This window comes from Spermophilus citellus, assembly GCF_964194105.1.
Source record: "Spermophilus citellus genome assembly, chromosome: 4".
NCBI classification, from domain to species: Eukaryota; Metazoa; Chordata; class Mammalia; order Rodentia; family Sciuridae; genus Spermophilus; species Spermophilus citellus.
The window spans coordinates 115,811,245-115,836,431 of record NC_138185.1 but is presented as its reverse complement, the minus strand read 5'-3'; the positions used below and the strand labels follow the sequence as shown (position 1 = coordinate 115,836,431).

The 25,187-nt window shown below is 37.1% G+C and overlaps 1 protein-coding gene across 1 annotated transcript in view; it reads right to left on the bottom strand.

Moving 5' to 3' along the window:
- The window catches only part of CLPX (caseinolytic mitochondrial matrix peptidase chaperone subunit X), a 38,077-nt gene extending 21,670 nt beyond the window's left edge, over positions 1 to 16,407 (bottom strand). Inside the window, exons 1-4 of the mRNA XM_081288942.1 lie at positions 16,101 to 16,407; positions 10,078 to 10,238; positions 9,227 to 9,344; positions 14 to 168 (exon numbers count right to left, since the gene is read on the bottom strand). Coding sequence (XP_081145068.1) covers positions 14 to 168; positions 9,227 to 9,344; positions 10,078 to 10,238; positions 16,101 to 16,179 — 513 coding nt within the window. The 5' untranslated portion in view covers positions 16,180 to 16,407. The remainder of the gene's footprint in view (positions 1 to 13; positions 169 to 9,226; positions 9,345 to 10,077; positions 10,239 to 16,100) is intronic.
- Between the last annotated feature and the right edge of the window lie 8,780 nt (positions 16,408 to 25,187).

The following is a 25,187-nucleotide window of genomic DNA, read 5'->3' as shown; positions in this document are numbered from 1 at the left end:
CTAAAACCTATACCTTCTTAGGGGGAGGAGGAGGTTTCTGTTGGAATGCCAATTTTACAGCTTCTGCAGCTGATTCCGGTTCTTTAATTATGCTTTTCTTTGAGTCTGCTTCAGATAGGACAACAAAAAAATGATGGCATTTTTCACACTTTACAAAGCGGGTGGATGCTGAAAAAGAAAACAGAAATCAGCAAAGGAACATTTAAAAATAATCCCAATAGTGTTTTTAACCTTAAAAACTCACTGTAGACTGCATGACCAATGTGATTCTACAAACATGTATCATCAGAAAAATGAGAAATTATACTGCATTTACGTATGACATATCAAAGTACATACATGCATTCTACTGTCATGTATAACTAACTTGAACAAATTTTAAAAATTAAAAACAAAAACAAAAACAAAAGACTCAGGTAAATGAAAATTTATGCAGTGACAAAAAGTAAGCTACAGTTCACTCCACTAGCCATGATAATAGCCTCATGTATATAATAAGTATATTACAAGGACAGATGAATTCAGTAAACTCTTTATTCATTTTACTAGGTTGCTTCCATTTTGTGATATATTTCATTTTGAGATTATTTCAACTTCCTGTTCATTAAAGACAGTTTCAAAAACCACTTTGAGAATATTGAGAAATCATATTTTACTAAGTATTTGAATGAATAGTGAACAAAAGTCAAGCACAAATAGATTAAAGTATTTTTCCAATGTTTTATTATGAAAAATTCCAAACTGTGACTTGGTAAACATTTCAAAGTATTTCATAATTTACCCTAATTACTCCACTAATTCTAATTTTTCTTTATTTTTCCCCCAGTGCTGGGAATCAAACCCAGGACCTCATGCATGCCAGACAAGCACTCTACCACTGAGCCACATCCCCAGCCTCTAATTCCTACTTTTTCTGATTGAAAAATCACTAAGAAACTAACAAAATAACCTTGGTTATATTGATTTGATTTAAAGATAATCATAGTTTTTGAAAGCAACAAAATGAGGATAAAATGGGTTTCAAAAGCATCAGCTATAGTTTATCTTTTTTTAATATTTATTTTTTAGTTACAGGTGGATACAATATCTTTATTTTTTATTATGTGGTGCTGAGGATCCAACCCAGTGCCTCACACATGCTAGGCAAGTGCTCTACCTCTGAGCCACAACCTCAGCCCTATAGTTTATCTTGTGTTAAACCAAAAGTGACTTTTCCTCCCTTTTCTCTTTTTTTAAAATTTGGCTATATATGTAATGTAGACTTATGGACATATGTTTTTTACATTCTCCAAGCCTAATCCTGTTATTGGTAACCAGGGACCTCAGAAAGCAACACAGTAGAGCATCCCATATAAGTGCATATAATGAATACAGATTTGGTATGTCTAGATAATACAATTTTGTGGGATATTTGTGTGTGTGTGTGTGTGTGTGTGTGTGTGTGAGAGAGAGAGAGAGAGAGAGAGAGAGAGAGAGAGAGAGAGAGAGATCCAGTTAGATAGGTAAAAAACAAAAGACAAAATGAATTTTAAGAAAAACTGAAAATTTTTCTTCTTTGGGAAAATTATAAATAGTAATACCTATCCATAATTACCAAGCAAGCACATCTAATAACTGACAAGCACACCTAATCTTCACAAAATAATTTAAATGAGGGCTGGGGCTGTGGCTCAGTGGTAGAGCACTTGCCTAGCATGTGTGAGGCACTGGGTTCAATTCTTAGCACCATATATGAGTAAGTAAAATAAAGGTCCATTGACAACTAAAAAATATTTTAAAAATAATAATGTGAATGAAAAGAATAGAAAATTACATATTAAAAAAAATAGAACTCACTATTAAATCAATCAATTTAATTTTTATTTTTCCAATCTTAAACACAAGGCAATTAAAGAAAACAACCTGGATAAATTCTAGCATAAAACTTTAAACTCAGGGCTGGGGTTGTGGCTCAGTGGTAAAGTACTCGCCTAGCAGTGCAAGGCACTTAGTTCGATCCTCAGCACCACATAAAAATAAATAAAGATACTGTGTCCAACTAAAAAATAAATATTAAAAAAAAATTTAAATTCAAGGAGAGCTCATACATGTTTTCTATTTAATGATCACCTATAAATGTTAACCTAAAGAAAAAGATCAAGCCAGTCCAAGTACTTGCAATTAACACAAGCCCAAATGCGTAACCACCATTTTCCATTAATGGGAAGAGAGCCAACACCTTATTTTATAATGAGGCAACGATTTACAACTGTTACTGATGGTAAACAAGGAAAGAAGGAGCAGAGACGCCTCTGATCTAGTTTGAGCTGTGTGACAGGAAAATCTGGCCTAAGAACATAAGAACAAAATATTTCTCCAAGATAAATAGGTCAAGGGAAAGAGATTAAACATCAACATATCACATCTCTCTTTGCTTGCTGTGGAAAGACTGTTTAAATTCAACTTGAATACTGTATTTGCAATATAATTTTACAGTGAAACATGTTCCACATATACCCAAGTTCAAGGAATGAATTTTATTTATCAAAATGCTACATAAGGATCAAGAGTACTCAGTAAATTAAAGCTGAAGAAATTGATGTAGCTTGTGAATTCATTGTTATTCAATAAATTCTGACATTGTTGAAAGACAAAAAAAAATGCTACATAAGGAAAAAATATAAGAAAGGCTTTTTTTTTTTTTAACTCCTGAAGGGGAGGGCACAAAATTTAATTTTGTTAAATTACCAAAGAATATGCACTTTTTCCCTTTAAATGATTACTACAAATATCATACTTTAGTCCTTTCTATAATACTGACACTAATAAATATGTTTGCAGAATATGCCAAAAACAAGAGCGACCACCTTAGTGAAAACCTTCTCAGAAGATTTTTTCTTTCTTTCTTTTTTTCTTCGGTTTTTGTTTCTGTTTTGTGTTTTCTGTGTGTGGTGCTGGGAATGAAATAACACACTTATGCATGTAGGCAAGTGGTCTACCACTGAGTTACACCCTCAAAACCGGGAGATTTGTTTAAATCAAAGTTCCTCATGATTCCAAATACATTTCAAGGTCCAAAATAAAATCTTCAAGCCAATGTAATGATGTTTAATACAAACCTCAACAGACACATAAGTACAGTAAGCCTTCATAAGTATTACATAAATAAAAATAACTAAAGGCTCTATCTTAAATAAAAGAAACTTCTTGTTTGATAAATTATTTTTAATAGATAAAAGAAAATTTAAGAATACATAGCATATTAGTCCTTATAATAAAAACATTCTTAGATTTTCTTTTTACTTCCCCAATTTCTGATTATTTTCTACATATTCATATGGTACCTATACAAATTGTATTTTATTTCCACAACACCAAACAAGAATACCTGATGTCAATATTAGCTAAGAAAACAGCAAAATCTCTACAACTATTCTCATAAGATGGAAGTGTACTTCAGGACCCATGAGCTAAAATAGTTTTCGCATTTTTAAAAAACTGAAAAATGACAACAAAAGTCATAAAAAATTCAAATCTAAGTGTTTACATACAAAATTTCATAGGAGCAACCGCATTTATTCATTTACATTGTCTACTTTTGCTTCTGCACTTTAATTGCAGAGTAGAATAGTTGTAACAGAGACCAAATGTCCCATACAGCCTAAAATATTTACTATCTGGCCTTATACAGTAAAAATTTGTTGACTTATGCTATACTTGTACATTTAAAAGAAAAAACTACCCACCGAAAGAATACTTGCAAATCATGTATCTGGATATGGGTCTAGCATCAAAAATATATGAAGAACTCTTCAACAAGAAGATAACCCAATTTTTAAATGGACAAAGGATTCAAATAGCTATTCTTCCAAAAAAGATACACAAATGGCCAATAATCACATGAAAAAATTATGATCATCATTAGTCACCAGGGAAATACAAATTAAAAACCACCATTGAATATTATTAAACAGCCAGTATGAATAAAAAGTAAGCAATAAAGAAGATGTGGAGAAACTGGAATCTTCATATACTGATCAATTGTAAAATGGCAAAAATGCTGTAGAAAACAGTCTGGCAATTCTATAAAAACTAAACAGTTACCAGCTGACTCAGAAATTCCATTCCTATCTACCCAAAAGAAGTAAAAATGTATGTCCACACAAAAACTTATGCATGAATGTTCATAGAAACATTACTCACAATAGCCAATGAGAAGAAAACAATCCAAATGTTCATTAAAAGATGCATGGCTAAAAATGGGATATTTTCAGCCACAAAAGACAATGAGGGGCTGGGGTTGTGGCTTAGCAGTAGAGTGTTCACCTAGCATATGCGAGGCACTGGGTTTGATCCTCAGACCATATAAAAATAAATAAATAAAGGTACTTTGTCCAGCTACAACTAAAAAAATAATAATAATAATACATATTTTTTTAAAAAGACAATGAAATATGGGGCTGGGGTTATGGCTCAGTGGTAGAGCACTTGCCTTGCATGCATGAGGCACTGGGTTCGGTCCTCAGCACCACATAAAAATAAATAAATAAAAATATATATAAAAAAAAGACAATGAAATATTGATACATGCCACAACTGGGATGAACCTTGAAAATATGCTAACTGAAAGAAACCAAACAAAAATGCCATCTATTGTATAATACCACTATGAAATATCCAGAACAGACAAATTCAGAGACAGAAACTAGGTTAATGGTTGCCATGGCTAGGAGGAGAGGAAGGTGAAAAATGACTACTAAGGGCTGTGAGATTTCTTTCTGGGATGATGAAAATGTTCTGGAATTAGAGAATTCATTGTACAACTTAGGAATATATTAGTCACTGAACTGTATGTTTTAAAATGATGAATTGTATCATATGTAAATGAATTAAAAATCTTAAAAGTGAAAGAATGAAGCCTACATGTATTAATATATATTATTCTCAAAACATTGCTTTTAGGGGGTCTGGGGATATAGCTCAGTTGGTAGACTGCTTGCCTTGCATGTATAAGGCCCTGTGTTCAAATCCCACCATCACACACAAAAAAGTATTATCTGATATCATTATATGAAGGGATTACAAATGCGATATGAACCTCTCTTAAGAAGGCATAAATTAATTGCTGCTTAAGATACTATGCATCTCTTTACTAAGAAGTTTGCCTAAAAGAATTCCAGAAAGACAAAACATTGCTTTTAGTGAAGAGAAGCAATTTGCAAAATATATGAAAAACAGACCACTTATATTTTTTCAAAAAGCATTATGTTCAATAAAGATATATTTCCAAAACCTTAACTTTATCTATAATGTCTAATTTTTTAAAATGATTATATATATGTATTCAAGTAATTTAAAATAATGAAAAAAATTTTTTTTAATTTTTTTTAGTTGTAGATGGACACAATATTTTTATTTATTTTTATGTGGTGCTGAGGATTGAATCCAGTGCCTCACATGTGCAAGGCAGGCGCTCTACCACTGAGCTACAGCTCCAGTCCCTGAAAAAAATTTTTAAATGAACAATTACCTAAATGAGCCATTCACAAAGGAATTACAAGTGACCAAAAAGCAAGAAAAAAGATGTTTACATACTTACTAGTATATAAGTGAAGATTTAAACAAAATAACCTGAGACCAGACAAAACTCTTTAGGATGAAGATGACACAGGTTTTAATGTGTACACACAGGTCCTTGGCATTCAAAAAAGACACATTCTGAAGATATTTTTTATTGTGGGTAGGCAAAAACAAGAGAAGAAAAGGCTTGTTATACTCCAAGGCCTGTAAGTAAAGCTCCAAGGAGAGGAAACGGTGTCATAGTCATCTGTATTTTCTGAGCCTGGCAGTTATATGACTCAACAGTTGTTTGCTTGGTAAATTATGTATAAGTGCAAACTCTTCTTTTTACTCTTCTCTTTCATATTTTCTACTTCCAAGTCCCCACCTCCAATTAGAATTCCCAAAGGAAATAAGCCTCAGCTTTGAATTGATTATAGTAAAGTAGTGTTTCCACCCTTGGTCTGACTGTTAAACACAGATTTGAGGACCCCTCTCAACATCTACAGATCTTAATCTCTAGGGAAGAAGCCTTGAAATCTCTGTTTAAAAGTTACCCTCGGTGGTTAATTACAAACTGGCAAGGTTTGAAAACATAAAAGAGAAATATTTAATCCCAAGAGGAACTAGTTTACCCCTAAAGAATCTTCAATTGGTAAGAATGTATGGGGTAGAAACTTCTAAAAAGCAAATTTTCAAAGCTATGTGAACTAAAGCCTCAGCTTCTTCATTTATAAAAATGAAGATATTTTCTGGCTTAAGAAAAGTGAGGTTGCAAGATAAAATTATATATGTTGCATTTACTAAATTTAGTCTCTTTCTTAGCATTTACTAAATTTAGCCTCTTTCCCTTCTACTCTAAGAAATTATTCTTTGGGTCTATAAAGATTGAACTTGTTCCCTGAAAAAAGAAGAAAAGAAATATTTCCTGATTAAAATATACATGAAATTGTTCCAATAAATAAACTGAGCAATTCTCAGATTCTAGAATTGTAGTATATCACATTTTGTGTGTGTGTGTGTTGCTGGGAACTGAACCCAGGGCCTTAAAGGCAAGCACTCTACTTACTGAGCTATATCCCCAGACCCTCACATCAATTTTTTTTTTTTTAAGAGAGAGTGAGAGAGAGGGAGAGAGAGAGAGAATTTTAATATTTATTTTTTAGTATTTGGCGGACACAACATCTTTGTATGTGGTGCTGAGAATCGAACCCGGGCCGCACGCATGCCAGGCGGGCGCGCTACAGCTTGAGCCACATCCCCAGCCCCAATTTTTTTTTTTTTTAAGAAACTTTTATCATTTGGTTCTACCACTTTCATTGTTTATGGCAATCCGAATTAAATCATTCAGACTGCTTTTTCTGTTTTGCCAGACAAAAACCACAAAGATCTCTGTTACTCCAGCTATGAAATGGAATCACTTTAAAAGTCTTTCCAAAACTGGGACTGGGGATTTTGTTTAGCAGCAGAATACTCGATTAGCATGCTCAAGGCCATGGATTCAATCCCCAGCACCACAAAAAAGAAAAAAAAAGGTTCAAAACTGTAAAAACATGCTATGTATAGTACTCTTTCATATGGTGGTCAATTAATACTAATGGTAAATGTGAAATGGTAATTAAAGCCTCAATATTAGGGTTACAACATGGAGAATCTTCTCTAGCTAATCACAAAAAGTGAGAGTCCTTCCAAACCCAGCCATCAGCTTTTTTTTTTTTTTAACCACTGAACCTTACAGAAAGGCTGACATAGTCGCACAATGTAATTTACCCTTGAGTCATTACTTCAATTCTAAACCATATGGCAATGAGTTAATTGATTATTTGATAGACTAAAGAAAACATCTGCCAGGCATGGTGACAGACACCTGTCATCCCAGTGGCTTGGGAGGCTGAGGCAGGAGGATCGAGGATTCAAAAGTCAGCTCAGCAACTTAGCAAGCTCCAAACAACTTAGCAAGACCCTGTCTCAAAATAAAAAATAAAAAGAGCTGGAGATGTGGCTCAGTGGTTAAGCACCCTTGGGTTCAATCCCTAGTACCAATAAATAAATAAATAAACAAACAAACAGAAAAATATCTGTACTTGCACCTTTGTATTTCAGACACTCACTAACGGCAAAAGTTGAATAGTTGATCTTTCCCTTCTCTTGAGTGAATCATTAATAAATATCTGACACTTCCTAGAATTAAGGGCTTACTCCTCTAGAGAGTTCAGAGAAGGAAATTACCTTAATATTTGAATGACTGATCTTTTAGTTAATGAAATGTTTAATAGTTATTTGAAAAATGTTATAATAAATATAGAGTAAGTTGGGCTGGAGTTGTAGCTCAGCAGGAGAGTACTTGCCTAGCACATGCAAGGCCCTGGGTTCGATCCTCAGCACCACATAAAAATAAATAAAAGTATTGTGTCCAACTACAACTAAAAAATAAAAATCCAAATTTAATACACAGAATCAAAATAAAGATTTGGAGGGGTACTGGGATTGAACCTAGAGGTGTTTTATCACTGAGCTCCATCCCCAGTCCTTTTTTTTTTTAAATGGGGGCAGGGGTGGTGGTGGTACCGGGGATTTAACTCAGGGGCACTTGACCACGAGCCACATCCCTAGCTGTATTTGAAAAATGTTATAATAAATATAGAGTAAGTTGGGCTGGAGTTGTAAAATTTTGTATTTTATTTAGAGACAGGGTCTCACTGAGTTGCTTAATGTGTTGCTTTTGCTGAGGCTGGCTTTGAACTCACAATCCTGCTGCCTCAGACTCCCAAGCCCCTGGGATTACAGGCATGCGCCACCACACCCAGCCCCAGCCTTTATTATTTCCATTTTGAGACAGGGTCTCACTAAGTTGCTGAGGCTGGTCTTGAGGTTGCAATCTTCTTGTCTCAGCCTGCCCAGTTGCTGGGATTATAGGCAGGCACCATCACACCTAATAAGAAGCAAATATTTTTCTTAAATTCTTTTTTTTTTTAAAGAGAAAGGAAGGAAGGAAGAGAGGGAGGAAGAATACGCTCCCATAGAGAAAGGTCTAGGTCTCCATCCCTCTCTCAGAGAGAGAGAGAGAATTTTAATATTTATTTTTTAGTTTTTCGGCGGACACAACATCTTTGTTTGTATGTGGTGCTGAGGATCGAACCCGGGCCACACGCATGCCAGGCGAGAGTGCTACCGCTTGAGCCACATCCCCAGCCCTTTCTTAAATTCTTTTTTTTTTTTTTAATTTTTTTTTTAATATTTAATTTTTAGTTCTCGGCGGACACAACATCTTTGTTGGTATGTGGTGCTGAGGATCGAACCCGGGCCGCACGCATGCCAGGCGAGCGCGCTACCGCTTGAGCCACATCCCCAGCCCCCTTTCTTAAATTCTTATACCACAACACAAAGTACTAAAAGCACTAGCGAGTTTTAATATCTGGTGAACATTTAGAGAATCACCTAAGCTCAGGAGCAAAATAACTTTGGTATATATAAAATGTATATATTTCTATATATCTAATGACTTAAAAGGAAAGGAGGGGCTGGAGTTGTAGCTCAGTGGTAAAGCACTTGCCTCATATGTGTGAGGCACTGAGTTCAATTCCTAGCACACATATAAATAAGCAAGTAAAATAAAGGTCCATCAATTAACTAAAAAATATTAAAAAAAAAAAAGGGGGAAAATAAAAACATTAGAAGTAATACTTACACACAAAGGTCTCTACATGTGTGCACAAGTCACCACATTTAGGACAGCGCAGCTGGTTTCCACCTTTCCCAGAATTCCCAGAGCCTGATTTTTTACTGCTGCCCTCACTCACCGACTTCTAATGTTTGTGGAGGAGGAAACAAGAGTGTCAGATTATTAGTTTCAGGCAATCATTTTATATATACCTTAAATATAAGTGATGTAGCTTATATATATTTTTTTAGAGAGAGAGAGAGAGAGAAGAGAAAGAATTTTTATATTTATTTTTTTTAGTTTTCGGCGGACACAACATCTTTGCTTGTATGTGGTGCTGAGGATCGAACCCGGGCCGCACGCATGCCAGGCGAGCGCGCTACCGCTTGAGCCACATCCCCAGCCCCAATGTGGCTTATATTTAATCTTATAATTTTTACAATTCCTAGAATGGAATTATCAGCATAGTTTATATCCTTACTATCATTAGTTATCAAAAGAGCTATTTACCACAAAAAATCAAAACACGTGTATTAATCTGTTGTTGTTTTTTTTACCCAGTATGTGCAAGCATGTATAATAAAGAGTTTTCTTTCGATGACTCAATAAGCAATAGAGGAAAATTGTATTTCAGACAGTTATTGACACTGACAGTAAAAGTAGAAGAGTTATGCAGCTTCTTCTACAAGGCAATATAAACTCAGAGGTTATACAGTACTATTATTATATTTAACTATTAAATCAGGGGAAAATGGGGCTATGGATGTTGTTCCACAGTACAGCACTTTCCCAGCATGCCCAAAGCCCTGGGTTCAACCTCTACCACTACAGGGGGAAAAAAAATTTACATGGGTTTCAATAAAAAATAAAACAATTACCTTATTTCCATCTCCAGAGCCATCTTTATTTGTCCCATCTTTTGAGGCAAAGTATGCTGGTGTTTCTGAAAAGGTTCTTAGAGGAGCTTGGCGCAGAATCTGAGTTTCAAAGGTCCCAAACCTTCCTAAAACTGGTATGTGAATGCGACTACATGAAATACCTGAAAATAAAAGGAAATCTATCAGTTTACCTAGCCAAATATTGACATGCCTTAATAAATCCCCTGGAAACAAAAATCTTTGAACATAAAAGAGGCAGAAAAGTTAGTTTTCACAGCAATAGAACACACTAATAAAGAAAACAGTGAGTGATACCATCAGAGGCCAAAGTCCTCTCAAAAAACAACCAGGCCATAGCCTCTGAAAGACTCTTAGTAAGCAAAGAAATTGTTTCTGGTTCTATCCTTTCAAAGTGAGGTAAGACACCCCCCACCTTTGTATAACAATGTGTGGCTCTTTTAAAATGTGAAAGGAGTTCAACATCTGCTTTACCTGTAGGTTTTATTAAAAGACCATTTGTGCCCTATATTTTTATATAAATAAGCATGTGAGAGCAACAGCTGTCTGTGTCTTTGATTACATGGGGGTAATATATAAGACAGTAAACAAATTTCAATTATTCTTTTTAAAAATTATGTGTTATTCCACTTATGAGGTACTTACCAGTCAAAGTTATAGAAATAGCAAAAGGAATGGTGGCTGTTAGGGACTGGAAGAACTGAAAGTTATTGTATCAATGGTTATAGAGTTTTAGTTTTATAAAAAAAAAGAGTTATGGTGATGGCTGTACAACATTGTGAATGTACTTAATTGGAGGAAAAACAATCTAATGTACTATTCATGAAAGCATCCATATTAATGAAATATTTCAATATAAAGCATTGAGCAAACTAATCTGGGAGTTTTAATCCTTTTTGTGACATGAATCTCTTGGGCAGTATGATGTAGCCTTTGGAATGATCTCTTTCCAGAATAATGTTTTTTAAATGCATAAAGTATAGAACAAAAGAAATTAATTATACTGAAGTACTTATCAAATTATTTTTTTTGGACTAGGAATATGGCTCAGTGATTAGCATGCACAAGGCCCTGGGTTAGGTCCTTAGCATCACTGGAAGAAAAAAAGAACTTAAAATATGCTTCTTTTTTTACAAAATTAAATAAGCGCTAACAGTTCTTTTAATAACTACTATGATTTTGAAGTAATAAAAAGTACAAACAATATTTTGAGATATCAGCAACTATAATGTGATATGAAAATACTTGAGATTTTGACTAATGACAAATTCACAAATACTTCTAAGACTACTGTGATTTGTTGCTATATTCATAATCAAAGGAAATACTATATTTCAGTTAGAGACTACTGAAAACAAAGTTCACGGAATCTCTGAATCCTATTCATAGACCCCTTGGGAACCATGAACTTCAGGTGAAGAACCCCTGAAAGCCAAAAAAGGTAAGTATTTTTGTAAAGTATATTTTGCAAGACTACTTGGCAACAATAATAAAAGCCAGTTAAAAGTTAAACTATTTACAAAACTTCTGTCATGCAGATAAAGCTTTCTGAGTTTCAGGACAACTGCTTTTAAAAATAAATATTAGAATTAGGTACATCCAATTTAGGGCTATTAAGAAGTAGAAGTAGAAGGGTAGTTTACTCAAATTTTAAATACTATACTTGACTCTTGAACTAAGGAGTCTCCAAAAACATAAAAATGATTAATCTTAAATACATGAATGTTTTAGAAATAGTGTGAAAGAATTAAAAATTACCATCTATTTCAGTGCAAGTGTGTAACAGTTGTGAAATAGTAAATCAAGTTAAATTCTTCCTCAAAAACTTGGTCTTTGGCTGGGCACAGTGACACATGCCTGTAATCCCAACTACTCAGGAGGCTGAGACTGAAGGATCACAAGTTTGAGTAACTTTGTGAGACCCTGTCTTAGAATAAAAAAATAAAGAAGGGTTGGAGATGTAACTCAGTGGTAGAGCACACCCCTGGGTTCAACCCCCAGTATCACAAAACAAAAACAAAATGGTCTCTAATTTCTAACACAAATTGAAAAAAATTTTTTCAACAATAACTCAAAAATAATAACAGCAACTTCACAGATGTTTTCCCCATTTATTTTTTTTAATATTTATTTTTCGATTGTAGTTGGACACAATACCTTTATTGTGTCCAAGGCCTCCCACGTGATAGGCAAGCGCTCCACCACTGAGCCACAATCCCAGCCCAATTTTCCCCATTTATTAATCTCAAATTTCCATTTTATGCTCAAACTATTGTTTCGGGAGCTCTGAATATTTTTAATAAAGTAATATCTTTCCTCACGTTTAAAAATGTTTGATGGGGGGCTGGAGTTGTGACTCAGTGGTAGAGAGCTTGCCTAGCATGTGTGAGGCCCTCAGTTCGATTCTCAGCACTGCATATAAATAAAGGTCCATCAACAGCTAAAAAAAAAAAAAAATTTTTTTAAATGTTTGATGGATTTTCATTAAAGACATTCTGCACCCAAGAAAAATCTTCGACCTTGTTTTTGTGTGTGTGTGGGTGTGGGTGTATGTGTGTGTGTAGAGTCGGGGATTGAACCTGGCCCCCATACATGCTAGGCAAGCGCTCTGCCACCAAGTCACACCCCCAGCCAGAGAAATCTTAAAAATTTTTTTGTAGAAACAAGACACACTGGCATCCACCTGTAATCCCAGAGGCTAGGGAGACTGAAACAGAAGGATCACAAGTTTGAAAACAGCCTCAGCAATTTAGCAAGACCCTAAGCAACTTAGCAAGACCTGGTCTCAAAATTAAACATAAAAAGGGCCAGGATATGGCTCAGTGGTTCAGCACCCCTAGTTCAATTCCCAGTACCAAAAAAAGTTTTGTGAGAGACTCTGAATTCAATTCCAAGCCCTGCAGGAGGTGGAGGGTATTTTACAATGCCAGAAATAAAGATGCTCCCTCGTTTATTCAGTTTGCCTTATTTAATTTGTATTATATTAGAGTGGAAAGAGAGAGAGAGAATTAAAATCTAGCTCAAATGTGAAATAAGCTAGACTCAGAAAATCAAGAGTGAATATTTTCTCTCACATGTGGAAGCTACAAAGGAAAAAAAAAAGGAATAAAAAAGGATCTCACTAAAAATCAAAAGACCAATAAGGAAGATTGAAAGGGAAGGAGAGAGCAAAGGGAAGTACTGAGGAACAAAATTGACCAAATTACGCTACGTCCACATATATATGACTATTTCACAATGAATCCCGCTTTTATATATAATTATAATGCACTAATTAAAAAAATAATAATAGGGGCTAGGCATATAGCTCACAAGGGTGTTTGCCTAGCATACACAGGCCCTGGGTTCAATCCTCAGCACCATAAAAACAATAATAATGATAATAATAACAATAAAAAAGAAGGCCAGTAGAAGAGGTATCTGGGGGAGTGAAATTGATCAAATTATATTAGATGCATGCATAAATATGTCACATTGACTCCCACTATGATGTACAATTATAACGTACCAACAAAACAAAATCTAGCTAAAAGTTTCAAGGTAGGTCCATTCCATAACTATTATGAAAATTATAGATGCTAACATATTTGAGTTCTTCACTTACACCCTACATTTCTAGTCTTAAAACAGCCACATTCAGACCAAGCATTGTCATTCAAAAAATTTTTAAATGGAATCAAGCATTTCTTAATGCTCATATTTGGAATGCAATGTGATCTCATATATGCAAAATATATTAAATATACATCACAACTGGAAAACACTAGCAAAAATTTTTTAAATTTCTACTTTATTATAGCTTTCATATTCAAAGAGAATAGTGCATAAAAACAAATTTGGTATACATAGCTCATCAGGAAAAGAAAACATATCCAGTATCAAATACAACAAATTACTAAGCTTTCGAACTATCATTTGAAAAATTTTAAGTATAGCAAGGTAGGCCCATGGAAATAGAAATTATTTCAGAAGTTCTGAAATTACCACTTCTATTCTTAACTCTTTGAACTGAGAATTCTCCCACCATCTCATTAGAAAATTATAAGTATTTTGATAAGAAATTCTTAACTCTAATGTGTATAAGAATAAATAATAAAATTTAGTCCTGATTTTTCTCTTTCCCCTCTTCCTCTTTCCAAGAATCTCAAATAAAAGCAATCCTCCTGGTATTAAGTCCCCTTTCTTGTAGCCTATATATAGAGACTTTCTACAATAAAAAATAAACATTTCAGTCACATGTGATGTTGCACACCTGTAGACCCAGCACTCAGGAGGCTGGAGTAGGATCACTTGTACTGGAGTTAAAACCAGCCACTTCATTAGGGAGAAAAAAAAAATTACGTAAAGCTTGGGAAAGTCTTAAATGTGTAAACCATCTGCCCATTTCATAAAAATATTAAATTCTATGATACTGGGTGCTGTCTCATATTTGAAGCTTAGCTTACTCCTTTTCAATGAAAACAATAGTTCTGTATTTCTGAAACCCCCTGGCAAAATATTAATGGATACAGAAATAGATAATAAGCCATTGTGTTGATTTACCTGTTGATGTATTTAAATTTTAAGGAAAAACAGTGACGGGTTTGAAATAAATAATTGCCTGTCCTGTGACTCAATAGTTTTCAAGGACTCCTGACTAGAACAGATCAAAAACTTTTTCAAAGCAGCTCTGGGGCTATCTTTGTTCTATCTTTTAAAGAAATCTTGCTTTCTATGCTAAAAAAAAAAAAAAAAAAAAAAAAAAAAAATGCCCCTGCCCAAAAAGAATACCGAAATACTTTATACACGCTAGAAATGCTACTACTGTCTACTCACCACATTTAAACACGAGGGTAAAGACTTATTCAACCACCTCCAGCATCAAAACGTCCTGACACATAATAGGCCTTCAACAAATGTATGTCAAATAAGTTACAAACATCCGTCATTTTCAAATGTTTATAAATATTTAAAATACATTTGTTGAAGGCCTATTATGTGTCAGGACGTTTTAAGGTCCAGCCCTCACATTTATATATCACTTTACAAAATGCTTCGGCCCACATTACTCTATGTAATAAACTGCCAGGATAGATAGGCATTTAGTAAACAATAAAGTTATAATTAACCAAAAAATTAGGAAAGGGGGAGTTTTATTTATCCAAGGATCATAAACCGACAAAATAAAAAACGAGACGAATTAGTCTGGAAGTTAGTGACAATAACAGGTTCTAGCCTCAAAGATTTGGGGAAGAGAAAGATGGTTTCTTTTTCCGGAATTTCTTGGCTCAAGTGCCATTCTTTCGCAGCTCCTGATAAACAGAGAGGAGAGGTAAACATGAGCCACTCTAAAGATATCAAGACTCAAGTTCGAGGAAGCCAGCAAACGACTGCTGGTATGGCCAAATATTCCAAAAAGAATTCCACCGGTAGTTTCCCCTATCTCCCCGGCTGCTTTCCTGCGGGCCCCGGGCTTTGCCTGGCGCCGCGAAGTATTGCAAGCTCTGTTTGTGTCCGGGTGTTGACCGCCGCACAATGACACCTCGAGTGTTGCGCGGCCTGCGTCCGGACCGCCAGCTGGGCGCCTCGCGAGACCCCAAAGTGACAGCCCCTTACTCTGGCCCTCCCGGTGCCCTCGACAGCCCAAGGGAGACTCGGCCAGACTCCGGAAGAGAAGCTGCCTTCATAGTCGGCGGCCCCCGAAAGGACCGAGTGGGGTCTCAGGACACTTTTTAATGAGAGGAGCATTTTGTGCCTCACCAGAGTTCAGACCCCAAACTCTGGAGGCCCGAAAGCGAGCGGTCAGGCAAGAACACAAGGATTTTCTTCAAATTCGAGAAACACCTTCTCCAGAGACTGGTAGAGAGAGCCCCATCCCAAGGGAAAGTGTGGGTGGGTGCTGAGTAGAGCACCTCACAATTCGCAACCCGCGAGTGAGAAACGCCTCGGGCCCTCCCCAGGGTCCCCACCCGCCGCGGGTCCACGCTCCCAGGGCCGAGAGCTCAGACATGGGACTACTTCATTACCTCTCTGCGCGGAGGCGAGCGAGGTGGTGATGAGCCGAGCGGCGGCCGCGCCGCAGGTACAAGCACCGCAGCTGGACATTTCTGCTGGGCCTAGGCCGGGGCTTCGCCCCTTGCTGACCTCTGGATCTCAGCAGTCGGGCTCCTACTCGCGGGGCGCGCTGACTTGGTCCTGAACGGTCCCGCCGGCCCAAGGCCCAGTGCAGGGTTCACCCGCCCGTCAGCCAGGCCTTCGCGCTCTTCGTCTCCCACCGCTGTCTACTCACTACAGTAGACACTTATACCCACTCCCTTTCCCTCCACCCCCCCACCCCCCGCCTACCGGGCCCGGGGAGCGTGCGCGCGCCTGCGTCCTAGGCCCTGGGAGGGGGCGTGGGCACGCGCCGCGTGTGCGTGCGTGAGACACCTACGTGAGGCGAGGAAAGGGGGTGGTGACCTGGGCGCCAATGAGCGCCCTACGGCAAGCGGCTAGCCCCAACTGTCCCAACGCGGAGTTTTGGCGCCTGCTCCTTCATCCCAGAGTTGAAGAGACACCGAGTGCTGCTACATCAGGAGTTGCCTCAACTTGTTTAGTTAAACTCTTCTCCTGGTAATTTTCAATGGTGGAAGGGAAGGTCAAAATAAGGCAGGTGGCTTGGGGGGGTGGTGGACGGCGTTGAGTGTGTAGCTCAGCGGTAGAGCGTTCTGCAGAGCGTGCACGAGGCCCCGAGTTCAATCCTCCGTGCTCCCCACCCCCAAAATAAAGTGACCTGGCAGCTATTAGCCATTCCATAAATCCTTCCTTCCTGGATTCCGTATCCTGTGTTCTTTGTCTTCTTATCCTTATTTTCCTTGATAGTGGCATGGGCGTGGTAATTTCACCTGATTCCCACCCCCACAGCTGTTAAGGTGATAGCACCACTTGTTCTTTCAGGCCTAGTGTTGGTAATGCTTTCACTGTTGCTAGTGCTTGAGTTCTTTATAGTTTTTAGAAGATTTTAAAAATCTGATCACACCCTTAAGTCCCTTAAATCAGTCTCTTCATTAATCCCTCTTTTATTACCCTTTGGGTGCAGTCGGTAGGGCCTGCTTACTCTGGACAGCTAAAGCAGATCAACCTGCTACACTAGGTAGAGGATTGTGAGAAATGAATGAGGCCAGTCTTCTATCTAGGCTGGTGCCAGACTAATTATTTACCTTATATATAAGAATCTGACCAACTCTGAACCCCAGAGTAATTACTAGGTCAGCTTGAATGCCTTTAGTTCTGAGCTTTGGGGAGAGAGGGGTGGAGAGAGTCAAACTGAGGCCAACACCAAGGCATATAAGTCAGTTAGCCCTCATCAGTGTCTCACGAGAAAAATGTGACTTCTAGTTTCCTGGGTCTGGCTATGAAAAGGGGGCACTGGTCTTGCCCCAGATCACACAGTTCTTTTTCTTTTGGGGTACTGACTCCTGCTACTTCCTCAGCTTAAAGTGGCAAACACCAGAAGAGAGCCTAAGTCTTCATTCAGCAAGACCTGATCATTCCCCAGCTACCTTAAGAATTTTGAGAGATGAGAGACTTCACAGTTCCCTTAACCCAGTATTTTCATTTGTTTACTTATATGGTACTGAGGATTGAACTTAGGGCCTTGTGCATGCTAAGCAAGTGCTCTGCCCTTTTTTATTTTGAGACAGTGTCTTCCTGAGTGCCCAGGCTGACCTCAAACTTGGGATCCTCCTGCTTCACCCTCCCAAGTAGCTGGGATTAAAGAATGTACCACCACACCCAGCTCCATCCAGTGTTTTCAAACTGTGTTCCTAGAATATCGAAGGAGCTATAAAGCTCAGTTGTCATCGTGAGGGCATCAAGTAGATGGACCTCCTCTGCCTTCTACCCTACACCATCCCAATGTCAACCAGAGAATCTCTGTTTTTAACTGTTTCATTCATCCAGGGTTTTGTTTGACAACAGAGTTTTTCTGTTTTGAAACAATGTTTGAAATTGATTGATTGTGGGACATTCTTTCAGGATTGAGCCAGGAGGGCCAATTTAAATTCTTTGCATCCCACCCCACCTTCTCTTTTTCAATTACATGTATGCACATTTCTTTCTCATTATAAAAATAAAGAATAGATTGTTTGCCAACATCTATAAATGGCTGTAAAGCAAGCTGAATAAAAGTGTAGTTAGGTCAAAGCCCAGTTGGGGACACCACTGCTCCAGGAAGCCTTCTCTCTATCTGTTCTAGGGACTTATTCATTCAGTCAACAAATATTTACTGAGCATTAGTTACATACCAGGTGCTGAGAAAATAGAACTGAGCAAATAAAAATGTACCTTTTCTCATGGAGCTTCCATTCTAATGGGAAATATAGGACTATAAGTAAAATAAAAATATATACCAGTGGTATTATGTGGTAATATCTTTATATGTTGTATAATATATATTATTCCCAGAATGACTTGAGCATTGGATTTGATTTATGGGTTGATGTTTTGTATGTTTAGCATTGTGTTCCCAACTGAACAGTGAGCTCTTTGAAAGCAGGTACTTCATTATATACTTGGGACTGAATCCATAGTACTAATTCCATAAATATTTGGATTGAGTCCCAACCATAGTTTTTGTTTACTGGCATGGGTTGGTCATAATATGCCACACATAAGCAGAGCAAATTTCAATTGACAAAGAGGTATTGGTAGACGTATTCTAGAAACTTATTTACAATGTTTAATGCAAGTGACTGAGTGTCCAGGAAGGAAGTCCCTGGGGTTGCCTGATTAACAGTATAAACTTTGCCCTAGAAAGTACAAAACAAAGTCAGCTGTACACAACTTAGGTTAACCTTTCCTCAGCCATGTGACCAAGAGTCATGTGGCTTTGGCATTAGGCTGGTTGTGATTTCATGACTCAGGCAAAACAAATTTGGTAGTTTCAGTGCATCCTCTAAAAATGTGCTCTGACAAGTAAGAATACCTGGACTATCGGGATTAGCTCCCAAGAAACCTGTATTGGAATGCACTTTGTATTAGGTTCTTGGACGATAACAAGCCTTATAGTGGTATTCAAACTGAGTAACTTATACTAGGGGTTCCCAGGAGGTATATGAGCACAGATGGGTGTCAAGTTTAAATAAAATAAGATCTGTGTTGGAAATGGTTCAAACGTTAAGGACCATTCTTTGGCAACTACTTGAATGTTTGACATAGGAACGTGTTCCATTTTACATGTATACATTCCCTGACCTGCATTCACAGGTTGGGACAGGTCACTTCTCCAGGGTATATCTGAGTAGCCATAAGATGGAGCAGAGCTTGGGTTCTAGACAAAGAGTAATGGAGCTCCAGAGGCATCCTAGGACTTCTGTCTCACTTGGCATTGCATGAATAACCTCTAGTCAGATTTCCATCTGATCATCCTCTCAAGTTCTGGATTCAGAGCACAGGGCCATTTGAGATTTTCCTTGTAATAAAGTAGATTCTCTGTCAAGAAAATGATGGCAAATATCAGTGATTACATTCTTTTTTTTCCCCCAGGGGTTACATTCTCCCCCCCCCCCAGTGGTTACATTCTTATCAGCTCTTTGAAACAGAACATTTCATATCACACATACATTAAGCTTTTAGGTTGATGATGCTTGAAAGAGAAGTCAAGTGCAGTTTTCCCTTAAATAGTTTCACTGGAGGAACTGACTCCTTTTCTTGAGTTATTTACCTTTTGTGACCTACCTAACTGAAGGCACATAGCTTCTAATGTCTTCATTCTATGCAAAACTAATTTTTTGTTTTATGCTTGATTCTACCTCCCAATATTGTGAATGAGTTTCTCCAAGAAATATTTTTACAGATCAGATGAGGAAACAGGTACATTAAAAGGCAAGAACTTGATCAGGGTCACTTAGCAAGCAGAAAGAAAATAGAGCTCAATCTTTTGATTTTAAAACTCATTTTTTCACTCTTTTCTGACTCAAGACTCCGTTCAATAAACATAAAAATCTCATCCTCTCCACCAGAAATTCTGGCACTGCCTTCCTGAGAGCCCTCATTCTGCTGGAAATCATTGTATCTTCTTTTTTTTTTTTTTTTATTTTTTTAGTTGTCAATTGGTCTTTTTATTTATTTATATGCAGTGCTGAGGATTGAACCCAGGGCCTCACACGTGCCATGCAAGTGCTCTACCATTGAGCCACAACTCCAGCCCCTCATTGTATCTTCTGAATGAAAACATTTCTTTTTGATGGCTAAACACTATTCCTTTATATCATCAGACATTAATCATCCCTGGCAAGAAGTAAATATAAATGTTAAGGCACTCAATATTTATATTTTAAACAATAAGGAGAAGCCTGGTACAGTGGTGCATGCCTGTAATCCCAGCAACTCAGATCCTTCTTCTGAGGCAGAAGGATCACAGTCCAGCCTGAGCAATTTAGAAACAAGCTGTCTCAAAAATAAAATGTAGGCCGGGTATGGTGGTACATGCCTGTTACACTAGTGGCTCAGGAGGCTGAGACAGGAGGATCGAGAATTCAAAGCCAGCCTCAGAAACTTAGCAAGGCCCTAAGCAACTCAGAGAGACTCTGTCTGTAAGTAAAATTCAAAAAAGGACTGAGGATGTGGCTCAGTGGTTAAGCACCCCTGGGTTCAATTCCCAGTACCAATTAATTAAATAAATTGATTAAATGTAGAAAAAGGATGAGGGAGAAGGAGAGGTGCTGGGGATGTTGCTCAGTGGTAGAGCACTTACTTAGCATGTACCAGACCCCGGGCTCAATCCCCAATACTGCCAAAAAAAAAAAAGATAACCTGTTATTGGTGTGACATGCAAAATAATTCTGAGCAACTTAGGAAGTCTTGTCTCAAAAAATAAAAGGTGTGTGGAGGGTATAGTTCAGTAGTAGAGCAGCCCTGGTTCAATCCCCAGTACTAAAACAAAACAAAATGAAAAAACCTTTAGAAAATGTTTTCACATTCACATTCTCATCTGATTATCACAACCTGGTGAGATATTGTTGTTAGCACATTCCGGTCTCACAACTGAGAAAATAGACACAGAGGATTTAAGTGACTTGTCCATTGTAACAGGAAATCTGAAACTCAAACTAAATCTCCATATGGGTTTCCATTAGTTCCCTATTTCCTCCTCCAAAAGCTGGTGAGATTTTTGGAGTTTGTGAATCTCAACCCTAAAATATTTTACTTTTAGGACTAAAAGGCCATCAATCCATTATGGCACTGATCCCCCCATCTTCTCTTAAAGAATCCCGGGGTATTCTTATAATCTAAGCCCTTACCCTCAAGATTTTGATAAAAATAGTCTGGATTAAGGCTCAGAAATCTATTCTTTATTGCTAGAATTGTGAAATGCTAAAGTTTACTTGTCAAAGTGGACAAGGTGTATTTTCACTGTGGTGATGGAAGCCTGTGCCTTTATTTCTCAAGGTCTCTTCCTTAGGCTCCCTCCAGTTGCCACCACTTCCCAGGGAGTCGCTGCCTAGCCTTGGTAGCATAAGAAGACCACAGAGGGGGTGCTTATCATTCCCTTGTGCCAGTATTCAGTGCTGGCCTTATAAGATGAAACCACGCCCCACCCCCCTGCCACTGTCCTTCCTCTTGATGCTTTTAGGGAGATGGTCGGCAGATGGCACTAACTCATCATGGTTTCCCTTTGAATTGCTGGTGGAGGAGGCAAGGTTCTTGAAGCTAATTCTGTGGAATTTTTTGGTATATCTAATCTCGTAGCCAGTGCTGATAAATATTAGTTTGTATTCTCTAAAGGACACAGATGTTAGGGGTAGAATCCAGCTGAGTCACTTACCAGCTGTGTGATTTTGGGCAAGTTAACTAATCTCATAAACCTGTTTTTTAACTCTAAAGTGAAGTGCCCTTGACCTAGGATAATGTGAGGAATAATTGATTCTTTAGTTCATAGTACATAGTACATGTTTAATAAATAATAAAGACTATTCTGCTGTACAGTGCTGTACTTTAGTGCCTTCCCTTTATGTCTTTGAAAAAATTTTGCTGGGTTTGGTGACTCACACCTGTAATCACAGCAGCTCTGGAGGCTCAGGCAGGAGGATCACAACTTTAAGGCAAGCTTCAGCAATTTAAGACCATGTTCCAAAAATAAACAAACAAAAGTACTGGCAGTATATCTCAGTGGCAAGTGCCACGCTCCACCCCCATGCCAAGTATGAAATAAATATCTTAATCCCAAGTACAAAATAAATATATTAATCAATCTCAAGTACGAAATAAATATATTAAGTACATAAAAATACCTTTTTAGTAATGATTCTTAACTAGCTTATTGACAATCTCACCTGACTTCATTATACTATAGCATTATGAGAAATTTGCTTAATTTTAAATGAAAAACTCAGAGAGGTACAAAAGAGAATGTAATTTGGTTTATAAGTCTTTCAATTTGCAATACACACCTACATTACCATAATATTAGATAATAAAAGTGATATTTGCTTCAGTAAAAATTATAATCATTTATAAATGATTGCAAGCAATATTTATTTATACACAAGCACCCACTAGGCTGTGTATGAATAAATGCCTATGGGTAAATTAGACAATAACAAGGAAATGAAAAGAGAAGGCTTCTGAGCCACCAAAATAGATGTTATAATGTTGGTACATCAGTGTTTATGCATTTTGCTAATTATCTTGATCTTCAGATGCTTACTCTTAAATCTCTTTGCTATAAATATCTTTAAAATACAGACTTGGTCATATGGAATTAATTTAATTTAATTAAAACTATATGGATACATTTGTGTTTTTAGCCACCTGAAAAGAGAATTAATGGATTAAATAACAGATCAAAAAACACTATCTAAAATACAGCACAGATAAAAAGAAATGGGGAATACTGAATGAAAAGATTTTGAATAGGGGCTGGGGATGTGGCTCAAGCGGTAGCGCGCTCGCCTGGTGTGCGTGCGGCCCGGGTTCGATCCTCAGCACCACATACCAACAAAGATGTTGTGTCCGCCGAAAACTGAAAAATAAATATTAAAATTCTCTCTCTCACTCTCACTCTCTCTTTGAAAAAAAAAATAAAGGTATTCAAAAAAAATAAAAGATACAATAAAGTTTAAAAAAAAAAAAAAAAGATTTTGAATAGTTCCCGACAAAATGAAGAAACAAGGGCTGGAGATGTAGCTCAAGCGGTAGCGTGCTCGCCTGGCATGCGTGCGGCCCGGGTTCGATCCTCAGCACCACATACCAACAAAGATGTTGTGTCCGCCGAGAACTAAAAAAATAAAATAAAATATTAAAAATTCTCTCTCTCTCTCTCTCTCTCTCTTTCTCTCTCTCTCTCTCTAAAAAAAAAAATGAAGAAGCAATATTTGAAGAGAGAAGAATCTTCCAAAACTGATGAAAAACATTTATGCCTACCTAGAGTATGTGAATTCATGATTCAGAAAACACAATGTTTACAAGACAGAATAATTAAAAATAAATAAACACTGAATAATTTAACAGTCAAATTCACAACATAAAAAAAAACCAATATATTTTAAAATATCAAAGGAGAAAAAGTTCACTTACAAGGAAGTAACAAATCAAGAGCAAAATGGATGTGATGTTACTTAACAGTGACAGGGAAAGCTAGTGGTTAACTCTCAGCCTGGAGCCGTGTAGGGGCAAGATTATTTTCAATCATGAGGATGAAATAAAGACATTCCAGGTAACTAAAGATAGGTAGAACAAAGATGGAGTATTGAAACTTCCTGATTTCAAAGCTTACAAAATTACAATAATCCACTGGTACTGTTTTAAAAATAGACACATAGAGCCAGGCATGTGGCACACACTCGTAATCCCAGTGACTTGGGAGGCTGAGACAGGAAGATCCAGGAGGATCACAAGTTTGAGGCCAGCCTAGCAACTCAGTGAGACTATTTCAGAAATTTAAAAAAGGAATAGGGGACAATGGTGCCGCCTGTAATCCTAAAGGCTAGGGAGGCTGAGGCAGGAGGAACACATCAAAGCCACCCTAAGCAACTCAGGGAGACCCTGTGTCTAAATAAAATATTATAAAGGGATGGGGATATAGCTCAGTGGTTAAGCTCCCCTGGGTTCAATCCCTAGTACCAAAAAAAAGGCGGAGGGATGTATCTCAGTGGTAAAGTGTTCCTGGATTCAATTCCCAGTATAAAAAACACTCTAGACATGTAGAACAAAGAATTGATTATAAGTCCAACGAGGCGGGGGGATCTTCACATTTACAGTCAATGATTTTCATCAGTAGTGCCAAGACCATTCAATGGAGAAAGAAGAGTTTTTCACCAAGAGTGCCAGGTCAACTAAATATCCACATCCAAAAGAATGAAGTGAGATCTTTACCTCATACCATGAACAAAAATTAAGTAAAAATGGTTCAAGGACAAAATGTAACTTAAACTGTAAAACTCAGGGGAAAAATAGGTATAAATATTTATAACCTTGGAATAGGCAACAGTTTCTTGGACCAAAAGCATAAGCAACCAAAGAAAAAAATTATAGAGATCATCAAAATTCAAAATGTTCGGGTTGGGATTATAGCTCAGTGGTAGAGTACTTGCTTAGCATATGTGAGGCACTGGGTTCAATCCTTAGCACATAAAAAGTAAATAAATAAAATAAAGGTATTGTGTCCACCTACAACTAAAAAAATATTTTAAAAGATTTAAAATGTTAATGTTGCCAAAAGAAAAAACTATCAAGAAACTGAAAAGATAAACCACAGAATGGGAAAAATATTTGCAAATAATGTACTGATAAGGGTCCAGTATTCATAATATATAAAGAACTCTTACAACTCAATAAAAGGACAACCCAATTTTTTAACTGGGCAAAGGATTTGAATAGACATTTCTCCAAAAAATATATGCAAATTATCAATGACCAATGAAAAGATGCTAAAAAAAAGATTCTCAACATTACTAATTGTTGAGGGAAAGCAAATCAAAATCATGATAAGATACCACTTCATAATCACCAGAAAGACCATAATTTTTTAAAAATCAGAAGATATTAAGTGATGATGAGGATGTAGAGAAATTAGAATCCTTATACATTGCTGATGGGAATGTAAAATGGTACAACTGCTATGGAAAGCAACT